Raw genomic sequence first — 18,280 nt, 5'->3', positions numbered from 1 at the left:
ATATTACGTACGTAGTACAAACTTTTAGGTTTTCGTCCATGCAAAATAAGGTAAATGTATTCGTCAAATCAAGAAAGGGAGACATAAGGTATTCTAGAGTAGTGGAAGTGGAATCCAATATATTAGAAGATGTTCAGTTATTCTGTTGAATGAAATTATTATACCAAATTATTGTAAAGATATATATTTGAGTACGTACGGATTGAGGACATAATTAACAAGGAAATAATATTGTTTCTATTTCGATATTGGTTTGCAATTAGAGTTAGATTCAGTTGATCAAGTCAACGAGACACCACCTCGTTATAAAAATGCATAAATAAATAGATAGGCTTTTCAATTAGAAAATTTGAGGGTGAAAAAAAAAACAGGATCAATTTTATTTCTTTAAGAAAAAAAGAGGCTTCTTGTAAAATAAGATGGATTACAGAAACTTAGTTTAATCAACTAAATATTATTACAATCACAGAATCACACTTGCAAGAAACTGAATATGAAGAGAAATTACGTAAATACATATTGATGATAGGAAAAAAAATCCATATTCAGAAAAAAAAAAACGAAAAAGATAGCACAGCCCAATCCTATATTCAGTAAGGGGCAAAATATTATAAATAAAAGCACATTAATATGTGTAGTCACATAAACCATGTTCCTCTTCGTTAATTGTGTACGGAATGTCCAATACCAGGGCTATGTCCAGGTGCCGTGGGTCTGAAGGTATCAACCCCGTGGCTCGAGGGTGACTCAAGTTGCTCAGCCGGTGACGATGGCAGCGCAGTACCATCAGCTCCGAGTTCCCCGGCCGTCTTTACGGTGGACATGGTGAGTGTTCGGCCTTCAATGGAACCAATATTGATAGTCAAAAGCAAGATAATTACAAAAAGATAAACATTAATTCTCGCCATTGATATATAAACTGAGACGAGAATTAGAAAAATAAAATTTAAATTATAGAATATAGTCGAAGGCGAATATGTATTATGTGTTGGTGCATGAAACCTCTTGGACCATTTGGACTATTTATAGGGATGAAATTTTCATCACATGGGGGCAACACTTGAGGAGTTAAATTAAATATTTGATTAAAAGAGTCCGTGTGCTTTACAAGTATTAAGTATTATTTTTTTATTAAAAAACTATTAAGCATTAATTAATTGTATATAATTATTTTATTTTTCAAAATTCATATAGCTTGACCTTTCATGATTTAAACGTAGTTGCCCTTTCTCCTATACATGGATATCCCTTATGGATCCTATTTTTTTGGAGTTTTAGGTTACTTTTCCCCTTGTAATATATAAGGTAATCATTTACGAAATTAAAACTTTTTTGAAATGTGTGATAAAAGAATTTTGGTAAATTTAACCTATGAGCTTAACCATTTCAAACCAAACAAATCAGCTGAAAAATTTGAAGTACAAGAAATTGATATCTTGTGTTTTTATGTAATTTTAGAGCTTAATTCTTTATTGTTTTGTGCATATTCATGAGCATTTAGGTTGTTTAGGTTGCATTTTGCATCAAGTTTGTTATCTCAGATGTTGGTGTAGAGATGTACAAGGAAAGTATGTTTTGGAGCCAAATAAGTCAATAATTAGCAATATAATGGAAGACACACATTTGGATGCACACAAGATGATTGATGATTCGGAACCAGTCTGCAGTCCCTCAAAGATCGACTCTTATGAAGACCATGCCTTGGGATTTGGCTCTAGAGTTCTTTATCTAAGTTATTGTAAATTCAGTAAGCTTTGCAACGGAGGTGATTTCAGGCCAATCAGATGTGCGTGTAAAGATTTATACCTATTTGAGTGAACGTATATACAGCCAGAGTGAAAACTGGAGCCACAGGACAAAACGATCGACCATTTGGTCGATCAAACAGAGCCAGACTTCACCAGATCTCCAGACTTCACACGATCAACCGAGCAATCGATCATTTGGTCGATCAACCTGAGTTGGACTTGACTAGACTTCCCAGACTTGACCGATCGACCAAGAGATCGACCAATGGTCGATCAAATGTTATTTTTGGAACCAAACCCCGGTGTTCTCCGGTTTTCTCTGATTTGTTTTATTCTAATTTGGTTTGTCCCAGTTTAGTTTCCTATTTTCCTATAAATACACTGACTACTCATAAGGAGAAACAATGCTTGTTTTAGGAATTTTTAGAGTTTTTAAGGTTTGCTTTTCTGGGTTTGTTGAGACCTTTGTTTGGATTTCAAGTTTTTAATAGTAATTTTTTCTTTTAAATCTCTTAATCTATAATCTCTTATTATGATTTCACAAAGATCAAACTCTTTCCTTTGTGTGATCATGATGATGAGTGAGTATATCATTAGAACTTTGAGCTAGGTAGATTAGAGAGATAGATGATTGATCTTTGATGTCTAGAGCCTTATTTATGTGTTTCTTATCCTGTTTAGTGTTAATAATGCTGGAAAGCCTTGATCAAGCTTGAATCTAGACATTAGGATTTCCATTGCCCAGAAGGTGTTTGATGAAATTCCTGAACCAAACTATTCAAGGGCTTTGCACTCCTAGCCAATGGAAATTGATGATTAGGGTGCTTAGTGGTATTGAGACTTGTTCTTAAAGCATGCTTGCTTTGTAATTTCCTTTGGAAAAAGTTGATTATCACTTGATTAGCATAGGAATCTCTACCATGGAAATGGATTGATTTGCATTAGTGTTCTTAGCCATAGGATTGTTCTTAATTGTTTCTTGGACATCTAGGATTGGTTAGCTATCTCCCAAGTCAATTACCTTGCCCAAGGTTCACTTGTTTAATCTTGATTTAAAGTTTGTTGCTAGTTGTGTTATGTTTCTTGAGTTCAAATTGTTTTGAATTTGTTTTGTTTCTTTTCTTTAATTTGTTTTGCTAGTTAAGACTCTTACAACAAACCTATTTCTGTTAAGAATAGATGAAACAACTTTGTGTATTTTTAGTGAGTTGATTAATGCAGATTGTGAATTGATAATTTAATTGAAGTAAAAGTACTGCATCAAAAATCATAAATAAAAATTGATTGTCAAATATATATATATATATATATATATATATATATATTAATATAAAGAAAAGTTGGAAAAATATAACAACAATTTTACAAAGGAATCTGAATGGGAGGAGAAAGCTTGCCATTCTGCAAATGCGATAGTCATCTTGATCATGACCGAAAAATCAGTCTCAAAGCAAGATATATTTATCGGAATGCAGTCTATTGTCCATGCGTTGAGACAAAATATATATATATTGAAAAGTTTGGCTTAATGGTTTACACGCTCTACTACAATCTTTAACGTTCATGAGGGTTCGAATCCTGTTGCAAAAACCAAAATTTTAACCCTTTTTCAAACAAAAGAAAAGTTGCTTCTGTTAGAGTAAAAGGGTTGGCTAGGCCCAGGGGAGTGATGGAGGCCGAGTTTAGTTGTTAGAAAACCTTTACTAAAATATGACTTATTAAGCCCAAACCCACAACACATGGTAATGCTGACGCAAAACGTACGATCGTTCGTGATGTTGATAACTTGACCTAAGCTAGTAAGCATAACACAACGATTATCTCCTTCTAAGTGTCAATTCTATTTTATTTTACTCGGAGACTTATCTATCTGTAGCTTTTACATTTGACATGTACAGTTACGACGAGCAACATGTGATTTTGGAATGTCCAGGACTCTCTCTTTGTATGTGGGATTCAGACGTCTTTTGAAATGTGAGTTTCATATTCATTGAACAGTCGGTTTCTTATTTTGTCATTTTTGAAACCTCTAACGAAGTTTGTTTTTAACTGATTCTGCATATTAGCACGAGTTTTTTAGTGTATTTTTTTCTTTGGTTTTCTACTGCAGTTTGGCATTTGTAGTACTTACTTTCTCTTTTATTTAGCTACGTTTTATCCATTTAGATATAAACAAACCAATTACATACCTGAACACATACAGTCTATTTTTTTTTTTTAATCAACTCAAAAAGAATCTAATTTTAAATTTGAGAATTTCAAAAATGCTCATTTTCCCATATATACCACTTTTCAAAAATGCCCAATTTCATAAATTTCTTAAAGACCAAAACATCTATATTATTAGAGTATTTTGAATATCAAATTGTAAATATGTAGATTAAGTTGATTATGCAATTGCAAACAATGGTTACCACTGAATTATGTTGTAACACAATTGCAAGTATGCATGTGGGACATATGATAGTTTTTATAATCGAATTTTCAAACATTTAGGGAAATCAAAACTTATTTAAACCATTTCACCATATGATTTTAACACTTTTCATTTAAACCGTTGTCAGGCTTGCAGTAACCACAACCAAATCTTAATACACTTTAAATTATAGATTTCTTCATCGCTTACAACAGAAATTAGCCATTTTTTTTTTTTTTTGCAAAATTATGACTCACTCAAGACCCTTCAAGACTACAGCTATTCGGATTTAAGCCAACACTTGTAAATCATAAATATCAATCAATCATAAAAGAGTATAATATACCGCACGACCTCTCGACTATGCATGCACTGTCAGGATCTAATGATATTTTCTTAGATAAATCATAATGCTGAACTTTTTTTTAACTAATAATTAAATTTTATCATGTCTTTACGAACTAACGAATGAAGTATGGATTTTTAACTAACGGTGAAGTCAACAAAGTATCTTAGCTGACATCAAGAGACAAAACGAGATTCGATCTTAGAAGATTCATCTTCGATCCCCAGATCTATCCATTTAATTAACCTATATGAATACACATATAATAGACTAATGACGTTTTCTCTAAAAAATTATAATATAATAATAAAAATTATGATTGTATTGATTTTTAAAATTAAATTATCTTTAAAATCTTAATAAAAAAATTCTAAATCTATAATAACTAAAAAAAAACATATGGTTTAATATTAAATCTTAGTTTTTTAAAAGTTTGATTAGTTCATAATGTTTAAAAAATTAAATAATAATTTTCGTTTATTACTAGAGAAAAAGTGAATTAACTGTTTGGAAACTAAATTAATTAAAATATTTTATTAGCTTAAAACTTAATTTACATTTTTACCTTTAATGGGAAATTAAATATTTGCCCTGAAACCAATGGCACTAAACACAATCACCAGTTCCTTACGTCATGCAAATGGATGTTTGTAAATTGATTGAAAGATTCAACCAAGAAAACAAACAAACAACCTAAGGAGTGAAAAATCTATCCATAGTTATTATTAATGTTATGTTGTTAAGTTTTAGCTAGGACTTGAAAACCCCTAATTAAGTACTATTTTTTTATGTGAAACCAAATGGAAAAACATATTTGAGCAAATCTAAATATATAATCCTAATAATTATATTTTACTGGAATATATGAGCAAATCTAAATCTAAACCAAATTCAATATTATATTAGTGAAAAATGTTAACCTTCCATTGAACAATTAATGTAAAATGTGGTCCTAGCATCACTCACCAAATTCTATAAGCATACGTTTAATTCGAGTAGATATACATAGTAGTAGCTAGTATTTTAAAGCAAAGGTTTGACCTTGTATTTGAATTTCTTAGGAACTAGAAAGATCCGTACGAACAAATTATACATTATCTACGTTATGTACCAAATAGTTTTAGGAAGTTGCACTTAACTACTACATGGTACCTCCATTACATTGTTATAATCATTATAGTACATGTCAGAACCTGAGGTATTCACACTATGTATTCTAAACTAATATGATCATGTTCCCATCATATATAATCAAGGGAATTTGGCTAAGAATGCCATTTTTATTCAAAAACTTGTCACAAATGCCATTTTTTGTTTTGTTTGTTAGAAATGCCATTTTCTGGATTTTGGAGGAGGTGATTAAAGTCGAGTTTACCATTGGCTTAATAGAAGAAAGAGAAGGGAAAAGCTTAGGGGAGAATTCAAACAAAAGCTAACATTAATAGCGACTGGACATGAATTAATGGGAATGAGGCTATGGTCCATAAGCTGGTGGACAAATTTATCAGAGAAGGAGCTTTTGCGGACCGGTAGTTTAAAGAGATGACCACAACGACTACACCACGAAATAGACAAGGATACTCCACAAATGCAACAGTCTTGTAACCATTGTCCACCAGACAAGATAGACATGTACCCTGGAAACTGGTCCACCAAATGATCAACCATCCGAGAAGGACCTACTTCGTTATGAGACCTGCAACATAAAGAATTGTTGGTTGTTGATTCAGATGAGCCAACCATATGTGATCCAGTAAACAAAGGAAAACACAGGAGAATATGGTGGACATATATACTTTTGTATTTGGATATGGTCCACTGGGAGAACAACATTTCTAGAGTTAGAACCTACATCAAACCTGCAAGGGGGAGTAGTTGGGATGTGGTTAGTACCGGAGCAATTAGATATGATCCCTAAAAAACGATTGGAGGACAAAATGCAGATGGACATAAACCTTAAATGTTTGAATTGTTGGTCAGCTTTAGGAGGCACAACATCACCAATCACTCCTTCTTCGTCAGACCTGTGCGGAACAATTAACAAGTTCTTCAGCAATCTCAAATACATGGTTTGGAAGTTGGTTTTGTTAGCAATCACAAACAAGACAATCGACAATAGGCATAAAAAAAACTCAGTGACGGGTGGACAAGAACCTCGCATTTTGGATGTGGTCCATCAGAGGTCCTTTTGAATCAACAACCAACAAGGATACTCCACAAATGCAACAGTCATGTAACCATTGTCCACCAGACAAGATAGACATGTACCCTGAAAATTGAATCTGGTCCACCAAATGATCAACCATCCCAGAAGAACCTGCTTCGTTATGAGACCTGCAACATGAAGAATTGTTGGTTGTTGATTCAGATGAGCCAACCATATGTGATTTAGTAAACAAAGGAAAACACAAGAGAATATGGTGGACATATATACCTTTGCATTTGGATCTGGTCCACTGGGAGGACAACATTTCTAGAGTTCGAACCTACATCAAACCTGCAAGGGGAAGTAGTTGGGATGTTGTTAGTACTGGAGCAATTGGATATGATCCCTATAAAACGATTGGAGGACAAAATGCAGACGGACATAAACCTGCAGGGGGGACTAGTCTACAGGGCTTCTGCTGTCGCGGCGGGTGGATGCAAACCTGAAGGATTAGACCGTAGAAGTTTGTGGATAAAGAAATTCATCATGCCCACACTGTCAATCGAATGGTTTCTTCAACCTCAACGATGATGGCTATCAGAAGATAGACTGTTGTGGCGGTTCTAAAAGCGACGGCGGTTCCAACAGTGACGGCGGTTGGCGGAAGATGTAGAGTCCAGACGGTGGTTTGTGAGACGAGAGAGAGCAGGAGTATTTGGACGTCTATGATGGTGGAGGTTGTTGATGTATGGTAGATATGGCAATATTCATCTCAGTCTAGTTAGTAGGTAAATTTTAATTTAGGAGGTCATATTTATGTTTTATTAGTCTTTCGTTTCATAGTTGAAGTTGAACAATTATCTAACACGTCTATCATCATCATCATCATCATCAATTATGAATTAAATTAAACAATTCTCTACATCGTCTACCCTAATTATACCAACTGGGGTCCGGAGTAATGGCAAACCTGTGAGTTACCAAGAGATGAGAGGGTTTTTAAAATAGTTGGTTACACCACAATTATTACGCCTCCCGTTCCGTTAAGTCACCGTTTAAAACCGACACGTGTCACTCAACCTTATCGTTCGACACGCGATCGAAATAACGGCGCCTCCAGTTTCCCCGTTAAAGATGATTCCCCGTCACTGTAAACAGGACCACTTTACTATTAAAACACGCCATTTCTCTATCAAACCCCAAAAAACCAAAAGCTCCTCTCTATACTCAATCCTAGCCGTTAAAAACAACAATCAATCAATCATCATCATCATCTTCCTTCTTCTTCTTCTTCCTCATCCTCTCAACTTTAACCATATCTCTCTCTCTCTCTCTGTTTCGTAGAAAAGTTAAACTTCACGCACACGTAACCTAAAAAATCGAAGATGGTGAGGAAATGTAGGAAAGGTAAAGGATTAGTGGAAGCTGGAGTTTCGTCGACGTATATGCAGCTTCGTAGCCGGAGAATCGTTTATATCAGATCGGAGAAAGCTAATAGCTCCGTGGGTGATATTAATAATGGAGTTTCGTCGTCTTGTTGTGGGAGCAATGAATATAATAATAATAAGAACATAGATCTGGAGGTTATTAAATGTTTTATGATTCTAGATTCTTGCAACTGTAGACATTTAATGTTTTGTTCCTTTTTTTTTTTTTTTTTTTTTTTTTTGAAAATTTTGAAATGTTTTGTATTTTTGAAGGAGGAGGATAAAGATGGTGACACTGAAACGTCGACGTATCGACGGTGAGTAGGGAGTGGAAAACCAAAAAAAAATGAAAATTATTTGAATTTTGAAGATTTTGGTTACTTTCCCGGTTATTATCTTCTCTCCTCAATAAATTTTGTTGTTTTAAAAAGGAGTACGAAGAGGAAGCTGTTTGAGAATTTGAGAGAATACGACAAAGCGACAAGCAAATCAATGGAGAATTATTCATCGGAATTTGAACCTATGGTTAAAGAGTCGTTAGATAGTTGTTGTAGCGGGAGAGTAGCGAAGGAGGAAGAGAAGACGGCGGAGATGCCAACGGTATCAGAAATCGAAGATTTTTTCGCGGATGCTGAGAAACAACATCTCAGTAAAAAATTCGAGAAGAAGTAAGTATTGAGTTTTAGTTTTATAATCCTTTCCATTTTAAAATTTACAGCTAAAGTAAGAGTGAGTTTCATTTTTTTTCAATTAGGTATAATTTCGATTTTGAGAAGGAGAAGCCATTAGAAGGACGTTACGAATGGGTTAAGTTAGAGTGAAGAAGAAGGAAGAATTATGTTTTAGTAGTTAATTTTTTTAGATTTTAATTTTTATAAGAATAAATTAATTTCTTTTTTTTTTTCTTTTTCTTTTAGCTTTATTTTGTTGAAGTTGGGAAAAGAAGATTTGTAGAAGGAATGTTTTTAGAAGTACGAAATTGCACAGAAAGTAAGAAAAAGCTTTTTGTTGAGTTTTCTAACAGATTTTTAGAGCCCAGAAAAGTCGTGTCTTTTAGCTCAACGTTTCCCTTTTTTTTTTTACCTCTTCTTCCTTCGAATCCTATGTACTTCTCTATCTTTCTTTTAGCATATTCTTATGGGTAGGAGTACATTTTTGTTTTTGTGGACAAAAATAATCATTTTATTTCTATCCCCACACTCCCACACACCACACTCAAATTTATTTATTTTTTGTTTTCTCAATTTTAATAATAATATCTTTAAAACACACACACATAATATATGTATTGTGCATGAGCAGATCCAATTTTAACAAAAACGTATAAATTTATATAAATTTTGTTATTATTAGAACTATATTCTATATACCGCATTTTTCTTTCGTAATTGTCATGTACTGTATATGTCTTTTTTTACCAACAATTTTATTTATATTATTAGAAAAGTTCGCCTTGATTTCACAAATCAACTAATCGACAAATTCACTGCACTTTTTTGTTGAACTAAACCGTACCAACCACACCAACTGAAGTTATAGAAACATTTTTTTTTTTTTTTTCTATTCAGCACCGACCAATTAGGCACTTCACCAATTCATAAAACATTCTATCACACGAAACTATATGTTTGAATTGAAACTTTATACTAAACTAATACTAATAATAAATCTTTAGATCTGTAAAAGGTCATATATACTATACTACTAACCGATGGTTAAGACAAATGTGAGATAATACTCTTTCTGTTTCATAAAGATTGATGTTTAGAAGTTTTTACACATTTTAATTAAACAATGATTATTGAGTTTAAATATATTTTTTTCTTTGACTAAAGAAATATTATTTAATTTTAAACCAATAACAATTCAAAATTTTAAATATTTTCAATGATTACTTCTTAAAATTTATAAAACATCAATTTTTGTGGGACAAAAAAATATCTTAAAACATAAATATTTATGAGACTGAGGAAGTACCATTTTTGTTAAATCCCATTATTCCCATATGCCGCAACAAATGATCCTGGACCATTTTTGTTACTAGACCAAATGTCCAAAGACTTGATAACAAAACAAAACTCTCTCATGGACCATTTGGGCAAATCGTCTAACCAATCAAGTTATATAGACCCTACCATTTCGGAGAACAAACGATGGATTTAATTAGAGCCATTTACTTCTTTTTTTTTTGTATCAGTAGGTTTACTAAAAATCCATTATTTTTCATCAAGGAACTATTGTTTTGGAAAAAAAAAACTATGGCATAGGTAATAGGTTATGTGCACAAGCATAGGTAATATAATAATGTATGGTCGGTCATAGGTTATGTATAGCCAAATCCAATGCCCTGCCCTCTAAGCCACGGCTATTTGCTGACCATCCGTATTCAATGTTTACGTCTTACGTATGTGTATGGGAAGCACAGAACGAAACTATCGTTCATACTAAGCTTAAGGGATGGACAAATCGGTTTAATTAGTAAAAAGATAAGGAATAGGATTACCCCATAACTCCTGTCAAATTTTCGTATGAATGAAGACACTATTGTGTGTTTCGTTTAAGCCCCAAAGAGGACAAATGGAAAGCTGAGATACTTCTGGATCATTGGTTTCTACCCGTTGATTCAATCTTCGCCGAGATGATTTGAGATCAGAGCATGTTAAAATAGTCTGCACACCTATAACTCTTGACTTCGAAGACATAAACAAACAGTTTTTTACTGCTATGGCCATCGAATCTCTACTAAAGAAAAAACTAGATTAACAGCTTACCAGTGCAGTGACAATAGTAAGCGCTCACATGAACTCTGAACAACAATGCCTTGTTGCGAAAACTAAACCTGATCCACGGAACCAATCTGAACAAGTTTAATCAAACACTATACTCTATTTGTGTAACAGAAAAGTACAACATAGATCTGATCCAAATCATTCACTTGAGTAAACTTTTCACTGTTTCCATTATGTTTACAGTGGTAAAATAAATCAAATCGAATCAGTTGAAAACAGAGTTCCAATGAACGCAGAGAGTTTGTTTCTTCAGTATGAAGATGAAACTCTTACTACGGCAATAAAATATGAGAAACCATCAAAATGTGGTAAGAAGAGAAACTAAATGCAAAGCTCTTAATGCAAGTTTGTGATGCTGTTGATGCTGTGGTATATAAATCTATATACATTACTCCAACCAATACCAGAGTCTTCTTTTTGTTTGTTCTGTCACTGCAATTCACCAACTGGCGCTTCGTTGAGCCATAGGAAGTGGATGAAATCGTACAACTTCGCACTGACACTAACCTGTAACCCGAGAACAAGTTTGTTAACACAGATTTCTCAGAAAAGAGAAAACCGAAAAAAATGGTTTTTCAAACAGTTTGTAGGAGAACATCAAACCTTATAAGGGGTTGGATTTAGTCTCCTCATATGATCAGGTCGCATGTTTGCCAGCTGTTTGATGCAACGGTCTCTTATCTCTTCCAATGACGGTAACTCTTCTCTTGCTCCATCTTCATTGGCCGAGAGAAGCAGTTATTAGCTAATACGCAATGTCAATATAAATTTACAGTACTGAAAAAAACTTTACCTGCACTTCCACGCCAATAGCATTTGAGGAGCTCTTCGACACGTTGTGGCACTACATATGCTCTTTTGGATTCATTGAATGGATGACGACACAGTAAACGCTCACCAACCTTTAAAAATCAAGAAAGGTAAAGTATCATGTAAAATATAATAAGGTAAAAAGACTAATATCTTTGAAAGAGTAATATATCTTTTACCTTTGGAGGTGGTTCGTTCTCTCCAGTCATTATATCCACCAGAGGGTAACCTTCTTTCCCGTATAATCTGTAACTTCGCTTTTTACATGGTATCGATACCTGAACAAATCAGAATGACTATCAAATCAAGTGCAAATGTAACAATAAATGATCAGAAACCAGTGAGAGAGACAGAGAGAGGGAGTTTTAACCTTTGTAACATCTTCAGAAAGTTTGATCCGAGGCTGATTGTTTATCTCCACAAGTTTGAAAACACAACCTAAGGCCGCTTGCGAATAGCAAGTAACTAAGTAGGTGCCAATACCAAAAGCATCCACCTCGTGTCCCTACCAAGATTTAAAAATACATATGCTTAAAAAATCACTCTTATGGAGCCCGTCGAGAGTAAGGTTAGGGAATCACCTGTTTATTTAAAGCGTCGATCGTCTCTTCATTTAGATCATTACTAGCAGTGACAACCATCTTCCCAAAATCGGGCACTTTTAGTTCTCTCTCTACCGTGCAGAAGAATTTCCTGGCCTCTGTCGATAGATATGCTAAGTCACCTGAATCCAGTCTAATACCTAATGCTTTATATCTGCACAGCACAACAAACATCACTTGCATCTCAGATTCCATATGATCCGAAGAAGTACAAATTCACTAAATCCTTAAGAAGCACGCCAAACGATCAGGTATTGATAAGAGATTCTTACACACCCAAAGTCATTGAGTGCTAAAGCAACTGCACAGAAGTTTGGGATTCCACTCTTCATCACCTGTAAAAACAGTCAGCAAAACACTAATACAACAGTTTATTAGAAATCTTAAGGCTCAAATGAGCTATTTACTCTGGTGTTTAATGCTCACATCGTATGTATCTACGAGGGCAAGAAACGTTTTGGGGAATGCCAGCGCATATGAGATGAAAGCTACTAGCTCGCTTTGATTTGTCTCAGAGAAAATGCCACTTAGAGATGGTGAATACTGTCATCCGCAAGGAAACAAAACATAAGAAAAGTGGTCCTGAGACTAGAAAACAGGCAGAGGAAGAGCAAAATCTAGATTGCAATAGCAAACCTGAATCTTTTTTAACCATGTCTGAACATGACTGACAAAATCCTCACATGTGGTTTTCCCATCAGCACTGTGAAGTACTTTGTCAACAATCTCATCAGTGCTCTGCAAAGCAAAGTTAAGGTAGTTAAACCGAAATTGCTTTTGTGATATTGATAGGAAGGAGGATTCTAACTTATAATCAAAGCCATTGCTGATAACATAAAGCAATTGACGAGAACATCTTATTCCCAGAAACTTTGTGTTATCGCCTCTATTAGCTAACTCAAGTATGTACTGTAATGAGCTTAGCAATATACTGCTTAAATAGTATAACGTCCATATAAAAATTAAGTTTTTTGGCTTAGGAACTGACCATAAATGAGCTAACAAAAGCATGGGAGTGTGTTCCACGGAGAGGAATCCCAAAAAGCTTTCCAGCTGCTACATTACTGCCATTGGCAATTTACCCAACAATACAAAAACATATCATTTCTACATTCCCTTTCAACTACTTCAAGAAAAAACAACAAAAAGCAAGACTTGCCTTGTTGCGTCAAAACCTCCAAGGTAGCAATATTTGGATGCACTTATTGCGCCATCTGGTCCCTAAGATACCAAACTAAGATCATCAGAGACACATAGGAAGATCTAAATCTAGTTTAGACACAAAAACAAAGAGAACAATTAATAAAAAACCTGAGCCCTTCGAGCACCAAACTCGAGTAGACTCTTAGATTTTCCAGCAACAAACCGGTGCCTAGCTGCGTTTGTAGCTACCAAAGATGCAAAATTGACAAGATTGAGGAAAGGAGTTTCCAACAATTGAACAACCTATATGGATTCATAACAAAATAAACTGAATCAACCACTCAAGAACAACTATTGCTTAAACCATCTTCACATAAAAAGAGAAAGTTAGAGAGAGTGTGTTATTATTACTCACACCAACAGGTCCTTCAACTCTCATGAGAGGTACTTTAGGAAAAACAACAGACCCTTCTGGAATTGCATAGACTTCAACATCAGAACAATCAAGTCCTCTAAGATAATCACAAAAAGCTTCCTGATTTGAATCAAAAACATCAAACCCAGATTGAAAAATACAAACTTTAATCGATTTAAAAAGTACACAACAATCTTTCTTGATTACCTCAGATCCAGGCAAAGACTCACGAACGTAATCGATCTCTTCATCACTCAATTTGAAATTGGCAAGGAACTTAATACACTCATCTAACCCAGCAAACACAGTATACTCACCACCAAATGGGTTCTTACGAAAATACAGATCGAAGCTATAATAAGCATAAGACAAAAAAAAAAAAACAGAATCAATTTCAAAATAACACAAAACCATTTAAAAAAAAAAACAGAGGAAATGAGAATTGTGTGGTGTTGTTTACACGGATCGTTCGTTGTGTTTGCCAGCTTTCCAATAAGCATAAGCCATGGTGAATTGGTAAAGATCATTGAGTAAAGGTGTGACCATAGGATTGGTTGGTCCATCAATGATCTGAGTCGTCAATTCTGAGCCATTCTCCATTGTCGTCGTCTCCAAAATTTGTGTGTGGAGCAATACAATTGGTTTTCGTATTGTGTATGTGTATGAGTGTGTGTATATGTGTGATTACGAGAGAGTGAACGGACGAGGAAACACTGGTTTTTGTTTGTTCTTTTAATTTGTATTTGGAGTGGTCAAAGGAAAAGAAGAAACGAATGTGTTGAAATGAGACGACAACCACACAAAGGGCAAAACGAGACTTTGACCTAGTCTTCTTCTTTTAAAGCCTTTATTGGTTTTATTTTAATTATTTTCATACTATTGTATTAGTCTATTAGACTAAAAAAACTAGGTTAATTTCACGTGGTTGTTGGACTATTGAATTATGGGATTTGTTACGACCGAAATAAAAAAAATTATGGGTTTTGTGAAAGTCTAAAATAGAGAAGAGGACAAAAAAAAAAAAAAAACTCAAGAGTTTTTTGTTTTGGACATCTGAAATTTTATTGATAAATTTGGTTTCACCCCACATTAAAATAGATTATAACAGTTTAGAATACAAGAGCTAAATAAAGGAAACATATGTCTGTGGACTACATGAATGTCCCCAGAGACAATAACCTACAAGAGGGAATCACAATCCCAAAGTAAAGGGAACCAAATTACAAACGAAAGATAATGGAAAGAGAAGAAGAAAGAAATAAGCTCTATATTTGAACAAAGGCATGAGAGATTCCCACCAAGCTTCCCTATAAACCCTGTAAATGTCGAAAGCACTAGAAGACCGGAAGCCTCACACCGTGGACAACCAGAAAGCAAATCGACAGAGAGGAAAGCAGGAACCCAACACGACCAGAGACACAAATACAACTTCCAGCACACCTCACCAGCCGATTAGAGAGAGCTAAAAACATTAGGGACAAGACCAAAACTTTGAAAACGATTGGAGACAAGCCACACAAGATCAGCTATTCTTACACGCGAACACTCGTCGAACTGATGATGTCCTCGCAAGAGAAGAAGTAGAGAACGATTCCACTGCTTCGACTAAAACCTAACTCTAAAGCTTCTAAGAGGACACTCTAAGGAAGGCTAGTAGGTGACTCAACAACAAAATACCATCCAAATGGCTCACACCAAGAACGAACCTAGAGCATAAACTAATCTCAAACCAGCAAGAGGACTCTAAGAAGAGGTAGAGCAATATTCTGGATTCAAACCCCCAAACAAAACCACAACCAAAGAGAAAATACCAAGAACTGACTCAACAAAGGTAACACTAAATCCACCACCAAGCAAATTGGGGATATACCAAACGAGCTTGACTTGATGGGAATGTAGCCAACGTAACCTAAACACTTTCTAAACAAAGAGACCTAAGGCAGCACTTATTAGAACAGAAGAATACAAAGGCTAGATGTTACCGGAGAGGAGGCAGAAACATCTCGGCCGCAGTAGAGACCAACGATCCGTCTATCACCATCAAACGACCAAGGCCAACGAACCCAGATCTGAAATTACGCTCAATACAGCCATCAATGAGACATGGCAAATTGCGGTTCACCATCACGATCCAAAAGGAGACGACGCTCAGGGAAGATCTCGCCGAAGCCGGAGAAGATACAACCTTGACGCCGTTCCGAAGCCTTCGAAACTATCCGCCGGAGAAAGACTGGGAAAGACTCATAATCAGCTAGACTTGAAGAAAGCAGACAAAGGACGACCCTCTCACTACTCCGGCGAGAAGCGCCGGTGGCCGGAGAGGTCAGATCGAGAGAAAAACTTGAGGCGGCTAGGGCGAACTTCCTTTTGCGAGAGAGAGGAAAAGTACGATTAACAAATGATATCTTTCAAATTAAACTCAGAGTTTCTTCTATGTTTGTAAAAAAAAAAAAAAAAATCACACCAAAATTCAACAATTAATGACTTTTCAAAATATGATTCCTGGCATGACACACATTCTTTACGAAAGTAATATGATCATTTAATTTGTTTAGTTTTTTTAAAGGAAAAAACTAGTGTGTATCAAAGGACAATTCTTGGGTTTTCTTATTCACCCCCTCTTAGTTAAGGAAACAAATTATTGATTAAGGAAATGAATTTTGTATATCAATAAATTTATAATTATTAATTCTAAACATTATATTATAGTTTTAAATTATAACATCTAAACTGAAATCACTCTTTTTATAAACCTAAATTAAAATACAATTTTCTAATTGTAAAATCTAAACCCTAACCACTATTTTATAAACCCAAACCGACATATAATTTTGTTTAATTGTAAAATCTAAACCCTAACCACTCTTTTGTAAACCCAAACCGACATATAATTTTGTTTAATTGTAAAATCTAAACCCTAAACTCTAACCACTCTTTTGTAAACCCAAACCGACATATAATTTCATTTAATTGTAAAATCTAAACCCTAAACTCTAACCACTCTTTTGTAAACCCAAACCGACACATAATTGTGTTTAATTGTAAAAACTAAACCCTAACCACTTTTTTGTAAACCCAAACCGACATATGATTTCGTTTAATTGTAAAATCTAAACTTTAATCATTGTTTTATAAACCTAAACCAACATAGTTTCCTTAATAAAAAAGCTACAGAATTGGTTTCCTTTTTTTTTTTAACTTTGATTTGATTATAACGAAAGAGAGGTAGTTCATGTACAAAAACATCAATGCCAACCATTGAGCAAAGAAGAAAACAGAGCAAAACAATAGTAGAAACTGTGCCTATGCCTCATCGTTCTTGATCTATCTGATGTTGTAGCCAAGCAGGTCCCCCAAAGGCAAGGTAAGATTGAAGACGACCCTCTCGTGTGACACTAGATGCAATCGCCCTAACCAAAGAATTGGCTTTCGGTGAAGAAAGCTTGATAGTAAGCTCTCTTGTCACCCGTATTGCACTAATGATTTTGTCTATATCCGAACGATATTTTGGCCATTTATCCGGACATTCTAAGGCCATCACCACCTCCTGATAGTCAGTCCAAACTTCACAAGACGTATAGTGAAGTGTAATAAGGCTTTGTAGACACCACAGATGGCAGCTAAGCTCAGCGGAGATCCTGTTACTTCGCGGCATGAATGCATCCCTCGCATGAAACAGAACCTCTCCAGTATGATCTCTGAGTATCCAAGCGCCACCACAATACCAAGATTCCTTGCCCCACGCTGCATGAATGATGCATTTAAGTTTGCCAGGAGGGGGTCGGATCCAGCGGTGAACATGTTGTACATGTGGATTAGCGTCTCTATTGGTAGCCTGGGATATTAGCGTCTATTGTTTCAAACACTCCTCCGCCTCCTTAATCGCCAAAGCCACAATGACATGAGAGTCTTGATCCCGTTGTGTGAAGACAACAGCATTACAAGCCTTCCAAATCCCCCATAAGATTCAAGGAATTGCTTGCCTAGTACCCTCAACAATTTCTGCTTGTTTCGTAAAGTCTAAGATCAGAGAAACATTGTCCACAACCGAGTTTGAGAAGCCTTGTGCCGGAGTGGGAAGACCAATTGCAGACCAGAATCCACGTGCCAGAGGACAACTAAATAACACATGAGTGATTGTCTCATCCTCAACGTGACATACCAGACAGAGAGGGCTAACAGATAATCCATGACTGCGCATACACTCTGCTACCGCCAAAGCTTGTGACAAAGCTCTCCAAAGGAACAGCCAGATTTTAGGCTCAGTTGCAGTCTCCTAAACCCAAATTTTAACCTTGTTAACGCGAATCATATCTGTAGATAAAGGATTCAAAATGTCACTCTCCTGAGATAACAACCAGTTCCCACTTTTGACTGTATATTGGCCATTTTGAGTGAAAGCCCAAACATATCGGTCATGTAGGTGTTGTGCTGGAGG

The 18,280-nt window shown here is 35.2% G+C and overlaps 3 protein-coding genes and 1 pseudogene across 12 annotated transcripts; 1 reads left to right on the top strand and 3 right to left on the bottom strand.

Moving 5' to 3' along the window:
* Nucleotides 1–354: 354 nt before the first annotated feature.
* LOC109129674 (precursor of CEP3 pseudogene) lies at nt 355–989 on the bottom strand (annotated as a pseudogene). The gene has a single exon (XR_015583589.1). The product of XR_015583589.1 is annotated as a precursor of CEP3 pseudogene (transcript).
* A 4,877-nt stretch (nt 990–5,866) lies between these two features.
* Nucleotides 5,867–10,768, bottom strand: LOC104753949 (uncharacterized). 2 transcript variants are annotated; one of them, XM_010476123.3, is made up of 8 exons: nt 10,587–10,768; nt 7,627–7,804; nt 7,104–7,379; nt 6,945–7,007; nt 6,665–6,844; nt 6,466–6,534; nt 6,307–6,369; nt 5,867–6,206 (listed from the first exon to the last, which is right to left on the bottom strand). In XM_010476123.3, the coding sequence occupies exons 4-8, from the start codon at nt 6,950–6,952 to the stop codon at nt 5,882–5,884; spliced, it is 645 nt and encodes a 214-aa protein (XP_010474425.2). In that variant the 5' UTR covers nt 6,953–7,007; nt 7,104–7,379; nt 7,627–7,804; nt 10,587–10,768; the 3' UTR covers nt 5,867–5,881. The 2 variants fall into 2 exon arrangements, with proteins under 2 accessions (XP_010474425.2, XP_087346680.1); XM_087490554.1 differs by having other exon boundaries at nt 7,098–7,804; nt 10,587–10,760.
* LOC104751979 (cyclin-dependent kinase inhibitor 1) lies at nt 7,814–9,083 on the top strand. Its single transcript, XM_010474037.3, has 4 exons — nt 7,814–8,239; nt 8,357–8,400; nt 8,515–8,751; nt 8,838–9,083. Exons 1-4 carry the CDS (start codon nt 8,042–8,044, stop codon nt 8,902–8,904), a joined length of 546 nt encoding a protein of 181 aa, XP_010472339.2. The 5' UTR covers nt 7,814–8,041; the 3' UTR covers nt 8,905–9,083.
* Nucleotides 10,264–14,668, bottom strand: LOC104751978 (nicotinate phosphoribosyltransferase 2). Of its 8 annotated transcripts, none has more exons than XR_015583945.1 (17): nt 14,303–14,650; nt 14,050–14,194; nt 13,843–13,962; nt 13,596–13,730; nt 13,444–13,505; nt 13,273–13,348; nt 12,921–13,022; nt 12,711–12,827; nt 12,557–12,642; nt 12,264–12,438; nt 12,053–12,187; nt 11,862–11,960; nt 11,666–11,774; nt 11,476–11,588; nt 11,277–11,379; nt 10,855–10,922; nt 10,264–10,773 (listed from the first exon to the last, which is right to left on the bottom strand). XR_015583945.1 is itself a non-coding variant. In XM_087490553.1 (15 exons), the coding sequence occupies exons 1-15, from the start codon at nt 14,440–14,442 to the stop codon at nt 11,302–11,304; spliced, it is 1,665 nt and encodes a 554-aa protein (XP_087346679.1). In that variant the 5' UTR covers nt 14,443–14,668; the 3' UTR covers nt 11,002–11,301. The 8 variants fall into 8 exon arrangements, 1 of the variants encoding a protein (XP_087346679.1); XR_015583944.1 differs by having other exon boundaries at nt 12,561–12,642; XR_015583941.1 differs by having other exon boundaries at nt 12,557–12,619.
* Nucleotides 14,669–18,280: the final 3,612 nt, after the last annotated feature.

The sequence above is a fragment of the Camelina sativa genome, chromosome 16 (genome assembly GCF_030686135.1).
Source record: "Camelina sativa cultivar CO46 ecotype springtype chromosome 16, ASM3068613v1".
Taxonomy (NCBI): domain Eukaryota; kingdom Viridiplantae; phylum Streptophyta; class Magnoliopsida; order Brassicales; family Brassicaceae; genus Camelina; species Camelina sativa.
Note: the sequence above shows the minus strand (reverse complement) of the source record. Positions and strands in the feature narration are given on the sequence as shown.